The sequence below is a fragment of the Epinephelus fuscoguttatus genome, linkage group LG15, assembly GCF_011397635.1.
Source record: "Epinephelus fuscoguttatus linkage group LG15, E.fuscoguttatus.final_Chr_v1".
NCBI classification, from domain to species: Eukaryota; Metazoa; Chordata; class Actinopteri; order Perciformes; family Serranidae; genus Epinephelus; species Epinephelus fuscoguttatus.
Window position 1 is genome coordinate 12749096 of NC_064766.1, and position 18925 is coordinate 12768020.

An 18925-nucleotide genomic window follows, 5' to 3' on the forward strand; every position below is an offset into this window, starting at 1 on the left:
AAAAGCTAATTTGGCAAATGTGTTTATCCTCTTTTAACTTGGTTTATTTCTCAGATGCAACTCGTTAAGTGACAACACCAGCAGGCATTTCTGCTTAATAACATCACTCTCGAGAAATGAAGGCGATTTCACAACGTTGAACTGTTTGCTCTTTATCGTTCTATCTGCCTCGCTGTCTGTCTGTCAACCAGACTCTCTCACTGCCAAAACGAAGCAATCCCTGCTGGGCTTTCTATATGTGTGTTTGAATAGAGCCAGCTAATTAATGTCACATGTTTTTGGGGAACAAGAGAGGTGGACGTATATTCAGCCAGGCCTCTCCGTGAATGCAGATGAACTTGTCGAGGGCTAATTCATGTCAAAGTGCAGTGGAAGTGACACAGTGTTTATTGCTTTGCCCCTAACTCACTTTAGAGAGGTGTGGATTGAGTGTCACTTGACAAAGGGCCTTTTTCCTCCCAAATCTCTCAGGTACAGATGGAGACGTTTGGCCTTTCTCTGAATTCAGTCTCAGAAACACCCTTGTGTGTTTGTTTAAGTCTTAAGTTACCCAGACTCCAGATGTAGTGACAAATTTTATATAGCAGAGTCAGCTTTTGCTCATTTTTGTTTTGTTTTTAATCGAAAAGCTCAGAGTTGCGACACTTTGACCCTCAAAGAAACTTCTCTACTCCCCCAAACATCAACTTTGACTTTCATTCTTCTCAACTTTTTTACATTAAACCCCACTGAGTTTCCAACCAAATCTCATTTCATCCTTCAGGGTCCCTAAACAGTCTGTCTAAGAAAGAGGGGGTAAAGAATGGTGTTCTCCTTCCCTCCTCTGTCAGATTAAGGCTTCCTAAATGAGAACAAATTCCACCTCCTCCTCGTCTCCGTTTTAATTTCCCAGCAGGATTGCGCAGCCGTGGCTTTGTATCTGCACGGCCGAGGTGAAGGATGAGGATATTCATACTTTGGCTGCTTGGCCCAATTTATTTTTGGGCAGGGGAGGGAGCCTCTGCGGCTGTGTGTGTGTGTATGATCTAACTCGTTTAATAGGATTTGCTTGAAAACATTTTACTTCCTTTTTTTGGAAGCCTTTTTCATCGTCTTACTGTAAATACTGATTTTACCAAATAATTTATTGTTAAAGGTTTGGATGTTTTGTTTGTTGTGAAATGTGTGTTTATTGCTTCTGATAAACAGTCATGGTCGTAAAATTAAGTGTGTGTGGGTGGCATGAGTAAAAGTGATTATTTTTGTGTGTGACTGCGTTGTTGGTGTGCGTACTTTATGTGTGTGTGTGTGTGTGTGTGTGTGTGAGAACATGGCATCTAATGAGTGCTCATGGCTCTAATGAGTGGTTCTGCAAACATTAATGAGTGTGTTTTTGTGTTTGCTCTTGTACTTGTATCTTTGTGAGGACCATTTTTTTTTATGTTCAGACGCACTTATTCAAAGAGCTATTAAGGATTATAACTTGGTTTTTGGGTTAGATTTAGGTTTAGGTTAAGATGAGAAGTGGATCATGGTGAAGCCCCACTGGGAGTACAGAATTCAGGACACCAATTCTGGCTTCTGCTTGAAAATGAAATTTAAATGGAAATGTAATGACACCCAGAACACGTTTTTATTAACATTATGAGAAAGTGTTGTTCAATAACATAAATGAGAAGTCATAAATATTGATACTGAACATATCAGTGTTCACAATGATGTATTTTTTTGTCAGCAACATTTGCTCTAGCAATACAAAATCCACTCATAGCAACTAAAACATGAATAAACATTTTATGGTTACGTTTAGACACTCACAACACTAAGTTAAAGGGACAGTTTGCCTCAAAATCAATAACAGATATTTTCCCTCTTACCTGTAGTGCCATATCTCAGTCTAGATTGTTTTGTGTGAGTTGCTAAGTGTTGGAGATATCGGCCATAGAGATGTCTGCCTTCTCTCAAATAAATTGGAACTAGATGGCACTCAGCTTGCCATGCTCAAATCACCAAAAAACATAAATTTGAAAAACTCAACGGCAATGTGTTTTTCCAGAATTAATGATCTGGTTACTGAAGATAATCCACAGAAATTGTCATGAGCAGTTTTATGTAGGAACTATTGTCTTTCTACCAAACTACACCTACCAACCGTATCACCGTGCAGAAGGAAGAGTGCAGCTACTGCTAGCTCACCTAGCATCACTGAGCTAGCTAATGTTACAGCTCAGCTGAGGAGGACCCCATTAGGCTAATGCCTTTCAACCATGATTAGATGCACGCTACCTTCTGCGTGGTGATATGGTTTGTGGGTGTAGTTTGGTAGAGAGAAAGTAGTTCCTACTTTAAACTGCTCACATCAAGGTATGTGAATTATCTTGAGCAACCAGGTCATGATTTCTTGAAAGAGCTGTTACTGTTGAGATTTTTTGAATGTATTTCCTTGGCGTTTTGAACACCAAAAGCTGGACCACAATCTTTCTCTAACTAAACTACTTTTGTTGCCTAAACCTAACCACTCACAGGACACATAATGCCAACTCTGGTCTCCAGTGTCAAAGTCAAAACATTTAGCACATTTCTGTCACTTAAAAAAAGTTGGTTGGGAATATAGTCCAGGAAGCAGTTACAACATAATCACAATGCCATTGGAAAATAAATTAGCATGAAATAAAACCTTTTTGCTTCCAGAACTTGCAGGTAAATTTCTCCCTCATCCACAATGTTCGACCACTCCCTTTTCTTGTGTCAGAGCTCAATCCCATGCTGACTGCTGTCCCATAATGCTTTAAGAAGAAGTTCAGTTGATTCTCATAGTAAATGAACAGGGGCTGCACTGCATTTAGTGAGTCTTAACACTGTTAGGAAAATAGTCCCCCAGAATCAGAGAGGTATTTTTTATGAATACATGTGAGTAGTTACGTAAATATGTGTGTACTTGTGTAAGCAGGAAACTGACTAAGAGTATTGGAGATGACAAGCTGTATTCATGTGTGTGTGTGTGTGTGTGTGTGTGTGTGTGTGTGTGTGTGTGTGTGTGTGTAAGAGAGAGGGAGAGAGAGAGAGAGAGAGAGAGTAAGACAGTGAGAGGAAGATGATGTAGATTTTTTGGTTAACACGGGGGAGGTGAGAAACGGGGAGGGATGGACTGGTGTGCGTGTGTGTGTGATGGCAGGTGGCGTCGTAGTGTGTTTTCTGCTTGCGCACACACACACACACACACGCACACATGTGCCATCTGTAGCCTTCCAGCAGAGCACAGAACGACTGGTCGAACTGAGTTTATCGACACTAAAACACAGAAACCACTCATGTATTACAAAATCGGAACATTGTTGCCTACAGCTTCTCCTGCATGTGTGTATGTATTAGTGTGTGTGGATGTTATTACTCACATTGTGGGGACAAAAATCTGCTCGCATAGTCACGATTTTGGGAGTTACCTTCCAATTGGAGACCAAAAAAATGGTCCTAATAAGGTAAACCATTTAATTTTGGGGTTAGGGTAGGGTTAGACATGTAGTGGTTATGGCAAAAATTACCATACGTCTCCGGGGAATTAATGTAAGTCATCGTAATGCCTTCCTCCATGATATAAAAAGGGTGAGGGTGTGTCCACTTGTTTCAGAGAGGATAAATCAGAGCACAGCATTACACCGAGTAAGGTCTTTTTTTCAATATGCAATGTGGCGAAGCTCTCCCATATTCATATGGAATTTTATGGGTTTGCTGAGCACCAGAAGAAGTCTTTAAAAAGTCTCAGTATGATTGTGAAAAAGTGACCAAAGAGCCTGAAGCAAGAATCTGTGATGATGATGATGACACCAGGTTAGAAAGACTGCATTGCATTAGTTCACGTACTCTGATTTAAATGGAGGTATGGCAGACTGCTGTGTAGGATACTAAGAACTTAAGAAATATTAATTTAGCAAATTATTCTTGTTCGCACTCGTTAAATGTGCTTTAGCATGTAGTGTAGTGTGTGCTTAGATATTGAAAATGCTACATGACAGCACTTTCACACCAAAAAAATGACAAATAACAGGAAACAGGAAGTCCCAGAAGAGGAGGTCATCCTGAAACTGCTATGAGCATGTTTTCTTTTTCTTTTCTGCATTTTTGAACCTCTTTGTTTTGCAAGGCAGCTTCTTCTGTCCATGAATTAAATTCAGTGGCTTCACAATAACAAAATTCTAAGACAGCTATCAGGGCATGCACGCAGCCAACAGCATTTTAGTTACTTTAAGTATCAGTAGTAAACCTAAATCTGTTTCGGTGTCAGACCGTCTGAATCAGACAAAAAGCTCCTTTCTTAAATCACGTTAGCCTCAATGCACAGGGATTGTAACTACTTGTTGCACTTTGAAAAAGGGGCATGACCGCCTTCCCCTGAAATGGAACAACACACACTCTCTCTCTGTTATTGGCACAGTCACTCTTTCTGTCAGCAACTGACTGCTACCAGTTAACACCTTTTTCCTGAGGTTGTTGAAAGCCATTCTGGGTAATGAAGGAAATGACTACATGAAGTAGAAGTAGATGAGGCCTGCTGGGGGGAAAGTGGGCATGCCAAAAACTTTATTGCAATACTTGATCAGACTTTGACTCCTGAAAATGTGGTTTGGGTGTATCCAAAGTGGAATGTTTCCTTCAAAGCCACATGGTTTACAGAGAAGTGCAAGTTTTTGGAAGAATCTTTTAATGTCTGGAGAGGAAGTTGGAGAGCAGACAGTGTTTGCACAGACAGATCCAGAGACGTGGATGGAATAAATGAACGACAGAGGGAGAGAGGTGTGACGCCGCTCTGCAGAAACACTGAGTCATTCCTAGCTTTAGCTTTGTTTTGCAGGAGGTGAATGTAACAACAGCTCAAAACTTCGCCCCATAAATGCTGCCGTGATACCTTCCAGATGTGTGTCAAGAAGTTAGCCGCGGGGGAAACGCAACGCAACACAACGCAACACAACACCACGAGCATGTTAATGAGCCGTAGTGTACGAGTGGAGCAGAGTGAGGGTGTAGCTCGGTAGTCCAGTAGCTTGGGAAGGAGTGGCAAGGAACTCAGGGCTGTGTGAAAATTCCTCTTCTCTGTCTGGATCTGATTTATTTAAAGAGATAATCTTCCACATCCTCATTTGTGTTAAATTTGGTAACACTGTGGGTGCCAAGTGGTCACTGCTTTGGTCAGCTTGCTTTACACTTACTTACTGTATCAGAGTTTTTGTTATAAGATTTCCACTTTAATTAATTTCTGTAGGTGTTTCTTTATTTCTGATCAGCCATTGTGGAAATTGCTGTGAATGCCAACTACCTAGTATTTTAAATAAAGCAATATTACTGCAGCTTGAAGGATTAAGTCAACAGTGTAGTCCTGGTTTCAGACATGGGGCAAACTCTACAGTATGTAAATGCTATGGACAAAAAAAACTCAGCTCAAGGTCTATTTAAGCCAGGCTCAGACTACAGTAGTTTTAAAATCCAGTTTTGAAGTCGGGTTGCATTAGGGGCATAAGAAGACACTTCACAGATGTTCTCTCTGATCTCAACATGCACACACTGTAAAATGTGAAAATAATGGCACATCACACTCTGCAGGATATTATTAGGATAATCGCACCAGAGGGAGCATAAATGCACCACCTTACGTGATCTCATTTGGGAGCAGATGTAAAGAGCAGATGTAAGATGTGGTGCGACAATTTGGTGGAATGTTAGCAATGCTTTGCAGGGAGAAAACCAAAGCAGAAGGCTAAATGAGTCTGGGTGAGAAAATGGTTGGGAAGCTATCATGGAACTGGTAACCTGTTCCCATCCCACCTCCGTTTTGTCAGTGGACCATATATGATGCGCAAGGTAGCCTCCTGCATTAGTTTTGGAGTTTTTCACAAAGCATGCCTCAAAGGGCTTTAATGATAGTAATTTCAATTCAATGTCAATATCAGTTTGCTCTATAAAGTCCAATACTACAAATCACAATTAGCCTCAGAGGGCTTTACAGCATATGACATCCCTCTGTCCTTGGACCTTTACAGTTGATGTGGAAAAGCTCCCTAATGTGAAGGCATCCGTTGGCCATTAAAAACTGATAATGGACACCTTGTTGGACATTATCCCTTACTTTACTACCATAGTTTCCACCAGAGTCAGCAATTGCTGCTGCTCAGTGCGCATCATGCCACCGCAAAAGGTGCCTCTGTGCATCGCTATCTGCCACTGAGATCACTGACAAAGTGGTGCTATTTGATGAGTTGGGAGCGAGAACAGTCTGTAACTGGAGATGTTTAAACTGTGAACACTGTTAGGGCTTCTCATGCATGTTTTCATAAATGTTGAGGTGGGTTTTTTTTGTGCATTTATATCATTCATCTTCTAACCGCTTCATCCTCTTGAGGGTCGCGGGGGGGCTGGAGCCTATCCCAGCTACATCGGGCGGGAGGCAGGGTACTCCCTGGACAGGTCGCCAGACTATCGCAGGGCTGACACATAGAGACAAACAACCATTCACGCTCACATTCACACCTACGGACAATTTAGAGTTACCAATTAACCTAGTCCCCAATCTGCATGTCTTTGGACTGTGGGAGGAAGCCGGAGTGCCCGGAGAGAACCCACGCTGACACGGGGAGAACATGCAAACTCTGGAGCCACAGAAGGGCTCCCACGCCCGGGATCGAACCGGCAGCCCGTGCATTTATATCAAGCTAGAAAATAAAAAGAAGGTTGAAATCTGGTCATTGTGCATTCAATGATAACAGTCTAGCAAGTGTTTCCTTATTATTAATGTTCCATTGTTACTGAAAATTGAAATTGACTACATATATAGTTTTGCATTTGCGTCTTCAGCAAAATATTTTTTCTGTGAAGAGAGCTGCCCTTTATTACCTTTTCTTTGATTGATGTTCAGCATCTAGTTTGGAGTAGTTTTACATTTGTTTTACCTGAGAAACATGGAGACTTGGTTTCCCTGATCAATCAGTTGGTTTTAGCCAACTTTTTAGCACTTGGATTTGCCTCTCGAGCAAATCCAAGTAAATAGATCCATACAATAATAGCTGAGTGTGTTGATGAGCTTATCTTCATTTTTATCAACTCTGAGCTTTCTTCATCTGGATTATTGTGGATGAACAGTAAAACCCCTTTTCTACCATCAGGGAACGGGTTCTGCTCCAGTTCCCACAGCTAATTTTGAACCATGTTGAGCATTTTGACTAAAAATAAATTGGTTCAGATCCTGAAAAGTTTGTTCTCAGCTGGAGCCAAAACATAGTATAATACAAATAAATATCTGTAATGACAGAACAAAAGTTCCCACATAATCATTGCGATCCGCGGTCTGGCTACTACTGATTACTTGTTGTATAACGTACTTTGTCGATGACATCTTTGTTTACAGTTCCATTCAACACCCATGGAAACACAGGCTGGTTTCGCTAGATAGCACCAAGGTTCCAAAAATCTGAGCAGATCCGGTTCAAGAACCAGAGCTAACGTGGGGGGAAAGGGTCATGAGATATGCTGTTAAGTGAAATTCTAGTGAGTAAGTAAAACTGTAATTGTAATGAGCGTCACACATCCTCTCTTCCCTGGTGTAAATTGCACCCGTGGGTAAAGAACATCACTGGGGCTTGTTCTCAGTCACAACAGCAAATTCAAAGCTTCCATGAAATTAAATTGATTTGGTGTTTTTTTTATATCAGTTCATGGTGTAGAGTTCCTCAACCCACATTTTTTCTTCCAGATGTCTAGTTGAACCAACACCTCTTTCAGATACAGCAATTATTTTATACATCTCTTGACCTTCCCTCACACATCCTGCTCTTGGTTGCTTATTAAGTTTGACATTTAGCCCACTTGCACTTACTGTTGTTTGCATCACTGTGGCTAAGAGTGCCGGGTAATGGCATAAAATGTTAATTTAAACATCTGCTGTTGGGCCCCCAGATGGAATGGCGATTGTTTTGCCCTTGAGCAAGGCATTTGCTACGGACAGCTGCATTTGGAGGGCATGAGTAGCCGGTGCTGTTAATGAGTGCTGTGAGGGGATGAGAGGAGGCTGCAGGGCTGCAGACTGAGAGACTCTCCTTAACTAGAGTGTGAAGACACAGACCCACTTCATTAAACGGCCTGTCTTGGTAAACACCGACTGCCTCCAGGACTGGCTGCAGTGACTGAGTGAGTGAGTGTAGCCATCTGCATGCAGCCATGAACACACACACACACACATACACACACATACCATTTCTCTCTCCCTATGGCTCTTATTTTATGAGCCTCCGTAAGACATGGCAGGGATGGAAGAGGAGGGGGAGTCAGTTGGAGGTTTGTTGCTATGAATAAAAATGCCATCACCTAAACATCACCGTCGGCTCTAAGACTTTACAAGTGAGCACTTAAGTCCATTTCTCAGCGGGCGTGTAAAGCTTTCAGCGAACACATGGAGAATAAGACTGAGAGACAGAAAAACATAAAGACAGAGATGGAAAGCGGAAGAACAGATTTTGTTCACCTCCAGCTCAGATACCTCGATTTAAACATCGAAAACATTGTTTATGCCCTGAGCTGTCAGTGCTGCTGATACATAATATGTGTAAACAGACCTGCCTGAGAATGACTGTACGCTAGACAGTGTGGAAATTTACCAAATGTACATGTAATTGTTATTGTTGTTTATTAATCTTATTTGATTTTCAGATTTTCAGAGGATGTAGCTGCAGCAGTGATATTATAGTTTACACCAGGATGGAGACACTCAAAGAACTGAGCTTATAATGTGTCTTCATCTTTATAGGTTTGATGCTGCTGGTGATGAATTTGTATGGATTGCTTTAAGGCAATTTTAATTGCTGTGTGTTTGCTACCTGCAACTTATCCTGTATGGTTGTGTTAAATTTTGCTGTATTGATCAGGTCTGGTTTTGGTAGTTCATTTAACCCACATTGTTTTTAAAAAGAAGGGAAAAAAGGAGGTTAACGCTGTACATCAATGCAAGTAGTGCTGTTTAGTGTTTCCGTTTTGTGTAGAGTGGAGTTACAAATGAATGTGAGCATCATATCAAGGGGAATAATGTCAGCACATTTGGGTAAAATACATATGTATTATGCAAAAATTATATCACATGACCTCAGTGACCTCAGTGCACCACGACCTATATAAGTTGTGTAACAAGGCACGAACTGTGGTCTGCTATTTGACCCATCCAACCTACGCAGTCTTTCTCGTTCTTTACCCTATACATCATTTGCTCTCAGCATCAAGTATTACTGCATGGATTTACATTGGAGTTAATTGAAAGCCCGGTGCATCTCATAAACACGCCAAAGGCTGCAACGCATCTGTATTTGCCGCCCTGGGAAAAGAACAGGCTGAAATCACATGAGGTCCCCTGGCAATAGTAGTCCCGTGCAAATAGGATTTAACGTATAATTACATTTTGTAAATTTAGAGGTGGCTTGGTGGTCTGTAGTGGTCCAAGACAAATAACAGCAATGTCCTCAGATTGCATCAGGCTGGGGACATTTGTCGCATGTTCCCTTTCTCTATTTCCAGTCTGCGTCTTTACTGCAATAAAAACAAAAGACAGAAAGCTCTTCTCACATTTAGACATTGGGCTTGTGTGGATTAAAGCTTTTCAAATGTGTAGTTTTTGGAAATGTCTCAAAGATTTCACAAAGCATTTCAAAACCTGAGGGTTGTAACACTCTGTCTACCTCCTCCACCCGCTCAAAACCTGAGAAACCTTAAGGTTTGAGTTAAATAACCATAAAAAATCACTACATTTCAGTTTTCAACTTCAAAATAATACTTACACGATTTTGTTCTGAGTGATATAATGTAGCTCCGACTGTCTACCTGCTCCCCATGTGTCCAGCAGTTACACACAAAGACACTAAAACACCATGAAATCAAGATGTCTGTGACAGATTTGAGGAGGAAAAGACAAAGTTCCCACGTCCAACTCATGAAGAAACTCTTTGAAAACCACCACCTAACAAGCTTTCTGTCTGCACGCTAATGTTGTTAGCCGTGAAGAAAATCAGCAGCCGAATTCCTTGAGTCTGAGACAAGCTGACTATCTGCGCTTTGCCCCAGACCTGCTGAGGAAGTTTCTCACCGTGCACAAACGATATAGGTGTTTTTTGTCTTTTCTGGTTCAGCTGCAGCAAACGTTCTTCATCTGGCTCGGTCAGGAGGCCTGTTGTTGAGTCGTTGTTTCTGTAGGGAAGGCTCTGGTTAGACATACATTCCACACATTCTTACCTGGGTGCTTTTACTGCTGATCAGCAAGCTGCCATGCTGTGGGGATATTTTGATACTCTACCCAGCTTCCTTAGGAAAACTCTCAATTCTCTTGTCAGAAAGGTCAAAGGTCAGTTTCAACACAGAGATCCCAAAGCTGGTATGGATTTTCTGTCTCGCTCAAGGACACCACAGCTGATATGGGCACTCAAGAGGTCCTGTTTCTCCACTGTACTGCTTTACCCTTTTCAGCTCTAGATACTCACCAGGCAAAGTTGTTTCCACAGCTGGCTGCGAGAGGAAGACGCTTGTTATATCGCATAACATGTTCTGAATAATATGCTTTATTTGTATAGCACTTATCAAAACAGTCACAAAGTGGCTTCAGACAGTTTGGCAATAATAAAAGACAAATAAAACAAGGAGAATGTCAAATGTGAAGATCTCGGTGAAAGAATGCCAATGAAACACTTAAAACCAGCGATGTGAGGGCTGAAAATAGTTTTAGAAGTGATGTGCTGTAAATCCTTATGTTCCACATAAGACGCTCCAGAGCCTTAATGTCTGAGGCATCGCAGACTACATTGTTTCCACTGGGTTTTCCCATCCTGAGAGTCAGAGGGGGAATCTGAGGCTGAGTCGGGACTGTATGTCCGCACAGATCTGTTAGGAATCTTTCCAGTCTAATCTTAGCCGTCCTGATAATATCAAACATGTCAGATATGTCTCGTGTGTCCTGGTATGCAAAGTCATGAACAGGTTGTAAAGTGTGTATGGGGATAACAGACAAACAGGAGGTATACAGAGAAATGAGTTTTACATAGGAGAAGTCCTGACAGCAGTGATTTTACAGCTTGCTGCAGTTATCATTACAGGAAAGTCTGTTTATAAAACTCTAAAATTCTCCTGTATGAAACACAAATCGTTACTATTCAAGTGCATTTTTCAGTAATATCCCTCAGCTTGTCATATCAGAGCAGGCCCTAATTTTCCTGCATTTCCCAGAATGACTTAAAGATGAACCCTGAACTTGCGGCACTTACCTGTGCAAGGTTGTTCTACTTGAGAAAAATGTTTTTGATGGACCCAAAACAGCATGTTTTTGTGGCTGCATTGCATCTTGGTCTATTGAGGCTACTGTCAGAGCTCAAATGGGTCTCTGTTTCCTCAGTAGTGAATCTGACCTTGTATGATTGTTGAACATAAATACTGTATGTGTGACAGTGGGACTAACACTTCTTTGATTTACACTTTTGTCCCTCTGAGGGTTGAAGGAAAATACCAAAGCAAACAGTAAAACGCACCTAAAAAGTTAACATCCATTATTATTTTTCCTTCTAGTGCAATGGTTCCCAAACTAAAGTCAATGGCTGTTCCCAAGGCCAAGAATTAAATAATCTGAAAAAGGGAACAGCACTGTTTGCTAGAAGAGTATCCAGGCATTTAAAGGGTAATGAGCCAAAAGGTTGAACATTGATTTAGAGTAAATTTTCTAACTGAAACACAACAGTTTGTCAGGTTTTATACCCCTCTGTTTGCCAGGGCCCGGTCATGTTTCATGTTGCAGTCTGGACCCTGTATAACCAGCCATTTAGTCGTGGACTCGCTTTGCAACTTAGTATATGAATCCTCTAAAGGCTCTGTGATTCAATCAGCTACAGTGCAGCACAGAGAGAGGACGGGAGGTGTTTATTAAGGCACACACTTACATACATTACTCATACAAACACAAACACACACTTTTGAGTTACTCGTGGACGTAAAAATGCACTTAGACTAATGTTATTAGTTTGCAGAACATATATACAGAGCATACATACAGAGGCATAGAATTTGGAGGGGACTCTATTTTGAAAATATACTTTGTTCTCCACTAATAATAACATGAAAGCAGAGGAGTTGGATTTGTTAAGGAGATTTCCACCATAAATAAACTGGTGCAGCAAAGGCACAAATTGGTGCATAAAAACTCCCCAGAATGGATTAAATTAAGTGTTTGATGCTTAAAATTCCCTGGGGGGAGAACCTCAAAGCCCCCAGTTTCCTATGTCCCTCACACTGTTGAAGCAAAACCCACACCCTTACATACATATCACAAGCACATCAAGTACACCACATGTGCCACATACTGTAAGGTGCAAGTTACTTTCAGAGTACACACTTGAGATGTTGTGAAGCGGACAGTGGGTGGACAGAGGGGTGTCGGCTGGTAAAGGATGAGGTGCTGCAGCGGAGGTGGGAGGTCCATACAGACAGCAGAGACTGATGAAGTCTCTCAGTGCGCTCAGTGGGATCCTGGGAGCCTCCCCGTGCTTCATTCTGCCATGTTCATATTTCTGTTCGCTGCCTCACTCTCTCTCCCTGACTGTCCCTTTCTCAGTCACTAGGAAGAATCACTTCTGTCTGATCTCTATTCACACTGCACTTTCCTAAACCTGATGTATGTTTTTTATATTTCCCCACATGAACAGTAATAAAAAAAAATGCATGCAAGGTCATTTTTCACTTCAGATGTGGACCAGTGGATATATGTTACACTTATGTGGTCAGATATCTTACTTGTGCACACAATCTGGAGTCACATTCACATGTTCCTCACACTCTGATCTATGGATCTTGTTCTTTCAGATTAAATGTACCTGACGTCAAGGTGTCTCATGACCTGTATGTGACCATAAATATCGACCTTTTTACCACGCAAAATAAGGAAGATGAACAGATGTTTCCCTTCCCCCAACATACATTGAATAATTCACCATACAGCTGCTGTGTCTGACAATTGCCCTCTTTGTGAAATGCTCACATTGCTGCTGCATCATGGAAATCTTCCATAATTCACATCATCGAGACAGCTGTGCTGATTTAGAGTCCCATAGCAGCATCAGCTTTATGGACGAGAAGACAATACATTGCAAACAAAGCCAATCAGCTGACCAGACTGGTATCTGGAGGAATGCCTCAAATCAGTCCAAATCCGGAAGCACTCAGTGTCCAAAACATGTCTGAGAAAAGCAGACAGTTTCACAGTTTGGGTGTGTCGTCTAGGCTTCATTAGCAGCCTGTAACAAAGTGTGTATTCACAGTACATGTTCATACATGACAGTGTTGGTTAAAATGCAGTTTACAGCAAGGAACACTTAGAAGTCAGCAGCTAAGATATCCTGATTTTTATGCTTTAGTATGGGTCAGAATGTTTGATCCTGCGCTTCCCATAATGCAACTTTAAAGTGTTTTATAGACCCTCTATGTCTCCAGTTTGTGGCTTTAATGGACTTTCTCATGTTAAACCAGTGTAATGACTCTATAAATTGCGAGTTTTTCGACGGATAAATTAGGCTCAGACACAACAATTACTCATGCATATGTTCAGCAGCTGTGTGCATTCAAGCAAAGACACATACAACACTTTGGAGGAACAAACACCAATGCCCTGTAATCACCTGCTGCAGGCTGATGTTGAAAAGAGAAAAATAATTATGAACTCATATTCATGCAGAGATCATCCCATCTGTATTTACTACTGTATTTTTTGCAGCAACCTAAACCTGTGTCTCCTCTCTCCTCTTTCAGGTATGACTACGTGGAGGTTTACAATGGCGGAGATGAGCTTTCGCCCATGCTGGGAAAGTTTTGCGGGAAGATCGCACCGTCTCCAATCATCTCCAGCGGCAGCCAGCTCCTCATCAAGTTCGTCTCTGACTACGAGACACACGGGGCGGGATTCTCTGTTCGCTACGAGGTCTTCAAGACAGGTGTGTAGCGGTCTGTGGTTTCATTATGTAACTGCTGAAGTGTCCTTGTTGTAGCTGCTTGTGTTGGACAGCAGCATCAGCTAAAAGCTTTAACTGGAGCAGAAGCAGAACTGCAATTGCTCTGCTGTTTTCTACACACTCGGCTGAATGTGATGAATCGCCTCATGGAGAGCAGCCAATTTAAATTCAATTGTAGTTTAGCCAGGTTTCCACAGGTTTGTTGTGGAGCTGTTGGATCAATGGCACGCACAACCTTGTTACTTTCTGCTATGAAAAATAATCAGAAGTGAATAATTTTTTACATATTTTAGGAGGTTCAAGGGCAGCAGGGGTGATAACTAAGAAAATTATGTGGTAATTCCTCTCCTGCTTGATTTTAAGGGAAATCGGGTTTCAAACAACCTGACATTTATGTGCAGAATTTTGCCACTGGACTCACCAAGTTAACCGATGAGATCTGCACAGCAAGAAATAGGATCTGTAATAATCATTCACAGAACACACATAGCACCACACAAGATGCACATAATGGGATTTGCTGGATCAGACACTCAACAAACACTCAGCACAAGTGACGACTGCCTCCACGAATTCTGGCTCTGTCCACCAACACCACATTTCTGGGAAGAAGTAGCCATCATGTTATCCCTGTTCCTTGGCTGTAGTATTCCATTATCACCAACCTGACATGTGTTTGATACAAATTACAATACCCCTACTTGTGACCCTGACTATGCACAAAAACACTATACTTAAATGAAAATGTAGAGGGAAAAAAATTATCAACTCTTTTTTACTTTTAGATTTTTTTCTTTTAAATTTAAAATGATTTAATTTCTATTTTTTTACTTCTTCACTGCTGTCCCCTGACACTTATCTGTGTCCTCTTATATTTTGTAAATCAGTAACATTGGTACATCTTTTGCTGGCTTTTTTTGTATTTGTTAGCACGTCCATATTGTCCACATGTGTGTGCACTGATTGGTGAATAAAGAGGAGAAGAGAGTGAGATATCTGCACTGCAACACTGCTAAAAAGATGTCTGACAGGCAGCGGTGTGATGTAATTTATACCAGAGCACACCTATGACGCGTGCATGTGTACTTGTGAACGGTTAAGGGTTGAGGTTATGTAGGGAAAGCACTTTTACATACATTAGTCACCTGTTAGTGACCACACAGTGCTAGATGGACTTTCATGGTTTCATCATGTTGAAAATATAAGCCTATTTAAGCATCTAGCTGAACTGTATTAGGCCACAGGTTATAGTTAGCGTGGCATTCAATAGTGAAGTATAGGTGATTGAAAAGAAATAGTTTGTGTTTTGAATGATTTCATTTACTTACTTGTGCAATACAGCAAAAGAAGCTGTATTTCAAAGATCTATTCTGAGGAGGAGCTGCGGGGCAGGCAAAGGTCAGGCTCATCTAATAGGCTGGATTATAAAAAAAAGTAGCTAAGCAAGCTTTTATTTCCTGCAGGCATTGTGGATGCAGCACGAGGTGGCTGAGTTTAAAAGACTGGCTTTGTAATGTCTCTTTGCAAATGTATCACAAATAAAGAAACCATCAGAAAAGTGATGCAGATTTCATATACAATTAGCTAGCTATAGACGAGAAATGGATGTAGATTTAGAGGGACACACAGAGGACTCACCTTCCTCAATATTTAAGATTTGCACATTTGTTCCCCTCAGTAAAAACATTAAGTAGTAGAGGACTTTTATTTTGATAAAATTAAAGACATTTACACCATAAATTGGTGCAAAAATTCACCAGAATGCAGGAAATGAAGTGTTGAGGCTCAAAATTTTTTGGTGAAGGACCCCTGTCTCCCTGTTTAATATGTGACACGTCCTTGGTGCGACTCAAAGCAGCTGCCAGCAACTTGTTTGACGGACTGTTTTCTTGCGTGATACTCAGTGCATATGTTGAAAATGTGAATCACTCAACACATCTTAAATGTCAATATGACAACTCTGACCTTTCCATTTGTTTTTATTGTCAATGTTGCATGACATACGCTTTAGTTGCTTTGATAATGGGAACTGCAAATATTCTGTCTGTTATTCTGCTGTGATCTGGCAGTACTACACCTATGCTGACAGGGCGAGAAACCCAAGTGGTCAGACGATAATTTAATGGTGATTTAGACAATCACCACCAAAATATGTGAACCAAGTAATATAACAATTGAAAACTGCGTGTTAAGAAATGCAATACTACTCACACAATCTAAATACTATGAATTATTCTGTATACTAAATCAACTTTGCGCACCGCAGAATGTTTTCTTACTCAAATCATGGTCCTGAAATAACTTCTCAGAGTATATAGGTTAAAACTGTTTCCACACTCATGTCCAAGGTTGTCCAAACAATCAGAACCTCTGGTACACTGACCTTTAAGGCTGCAAGTTATATAAACTCAAAGACCCAGAATGCTATTGGAGGAACAGTGAGTCCCAGCTGAGGGAGGATGCAAGCAGGATAGACCTACATAAACACTGCCTGTCAAGGAAGGAACCTTGCTCCCGTGTCCTACATTTGTATTTGCTCTTCCCTCTTGGGTCCACTTGAGTATCTGCCAAACGCCGAGTCTCCTGCGACCACTTCAGTTTCCACCAATGGGGACTGGAGATAAATCGGGTAAAAAGGGAACATGCGATTACATGAGATTCCTCTTCTTTTTTTTTTTTTTCTTTTTTTTTTTGCACCCCTGAGAGCAATAACCATTCACAGAATCACAGGATCCAGGAATAAGAATCCCCAAGTGGACTTGTGTTGAAAGTATTGTAATATGAAAAATGGATAGGCAAGTGCTTTTCTGTATTTAAATGAGGAGTGAGGCAATAATACGAGTAGGGTTAGGGGCCCAATTCACTCTGCAGCTCCTCCAGGCTCCGCACTGCTTCTGTTCTCTCTACACTACAAAGTGCGGCCCTACTTCTGATACACCTTTCAAATCTGCTTGTATCGACTTTAATTTCAGGGTGCAAAGTGAAGCCGTGACTGATGAATGACAGGATGTTATTAGAAAGTCAGTGTAATAAATCTTTAAAAGTAGGTCAGAGGAGTATCAGCTTAGGAGGAGCGTTGGTCTTGAACATTTTCCCGGCGGGATTTTTTAAAGATATAGCTTCTACGTAGATGTGAGATGATTTATATTTGAGCTTTGATCGCTGATATAACGATCAAATAGGGATTTAAAGTACATTCATAGTACAGTTTGGGTCACAATGCATTTTACTTTCAGAAGAGGTGAAACTTTATATCTTTTTTTAATGAAACAGACACCTATGATGGCGGTGAAAGTTCCAAGAGAAGTCTAATAGAACAGGGAGAAAACATCATTTTCGACAGGTATATGGGATTTACAGAGTAAAACAATTAAAATTATCTGCAAACAGTTAACAACAATATGACTTTATTTCAGACACACACAGGTCAATATTAGTTTGAAGCTAAAATATAAAATCAATACAAGGACAAAACAACAAAGTTAGAGCCAAAATGAGCCCTTTAACCTACTGGATGCTGATGTGATTTTGACAGTGTTAAAACACTGTACTGTTGAAGGGTCAAAGTTCATTTTTGACTTTGGAAACAGCTGCACTAATCTCCACAGGATTCATTTAGTAGCTGTTCTGGAGTTTTCGATCACATTATCCTCAGCTGTTTGCCCAGGTTTCATGGATTCATAGATTTCAGAATTTCCGTTTTTATTTTGTTTCTTAAGAACTTGCTGAACAATTAATTTTAAATCTCAGATTTTACTGGACAAACTCCATCACACTGATGAGGATCATGTAATCTGATCAAAAGCTCCATGACAGCTGCTACATAAACCTTGTGGAGAGACTGTTTGACAATCTGAAAGATTTTTAATAAGTCCAAATCATCTCTAAGTGGATCCACACTCTGACTTTCTTGTATTAAAGCAGTTAGTGGATAAATAAAATGAGTGAGTTTGATTCTCTCATGTTGTCAGGTCTGCTGGTCTGAACGTGCAGGGTATGAACTAGGCGTGCATGTTAGGTCTGTGTGTCTCAGCACGCTGCTGCCGCTGTCCCTCCCTGTGTTTGTCAGAGAAACAGAGTGACTGTTTTCCTGTTGTTGTTGAGCACGTCCGGTGCCGTCGCCTCTCTAACGGCTACTGTTCAGCTGCAGGACAGACGCCTTGGAACAAGCTGGGAATTTTGCATGTGTGTGTGTGTGTGTGTGTGGCTTTGACTTGTGTGTCTTCTTCATGTCTTTCGTTTGTCTCGTGTTGCTACATGTGTGCCGATATCTGTCTGTTTTTGCAATTTAATGTGTGAATCTGTGTGTGTGTGTGTGTGTGTGTGCAGCAGACAGGTGCACGGGACCCCAGGCTCATTTAGCTAATGGGCTGTTTGTCCTTGGAGGCAACAGGGGTGACCCGCAGATGAGATGGATGCTCTGGCACAGAAGAGGGGCTACGAAACTAGGACAGCACGTGTGTGGGGGGAGAGAGTGTGTGTGTGTGTGTGTTGGCCTCAATATGGGTCCTCTACCCTCTAACAAGTTAAAAACAGCACTTGTACTCACTCAGGTAATCCCCCTGCCATGTTGCTGCCTTCCTTCTCGCCACATTTAAAATCCATTACAGTCTGAGCAGCATATTGAAACTCGCTGCTAAATGGAGCTGCTGCTCTGGTTACAAACAGGCTTTTACTCTATTGAGACCTCCCTCTTTGTCTCTCACGCTGCCTGTTTTTGTCCTCTGATCTCTGAATTTTTTTATTTATTTCATTTTTGCGTCTAGTAGTGAATCAAACGGTAAACCTCGCAAGTGTCAGTACATGATCAAAATTATGACATTTTAGGTATCAGACATGCAAGCGTATGGAAAGAGAAAGTGTAAAATAATTAAAATATATAATCACTGACTGACCACTTCTATTAAATTAAAGGTATACCATGCAGTATTTTCCGAAAA

At 41.1% G+C, this 18925-nt stretch overlaps 1 protein-coding gene across 1 annotated transcript in view; it reads left to right on the forward strand.

Annotated features, from left to right (window-relative positions):
* Window positions 1-18925, forward strand: part of LOC125901829 (neuropilin-1a-like) — a 98509-nt gene that overhangs the window by 14420 nt on the left and 65164 nt on the right. Inside the window, exon 3 of the mRNA XM_049597768.1 lies at window positions 13786-13967. Coding sequence (XP_049453725.1) covers window positions 13786-13967 — 182 coding nt within the window. The remainder of the gene's footprint in view (window positions 1-13785; window positions 13968-18925) is intronic.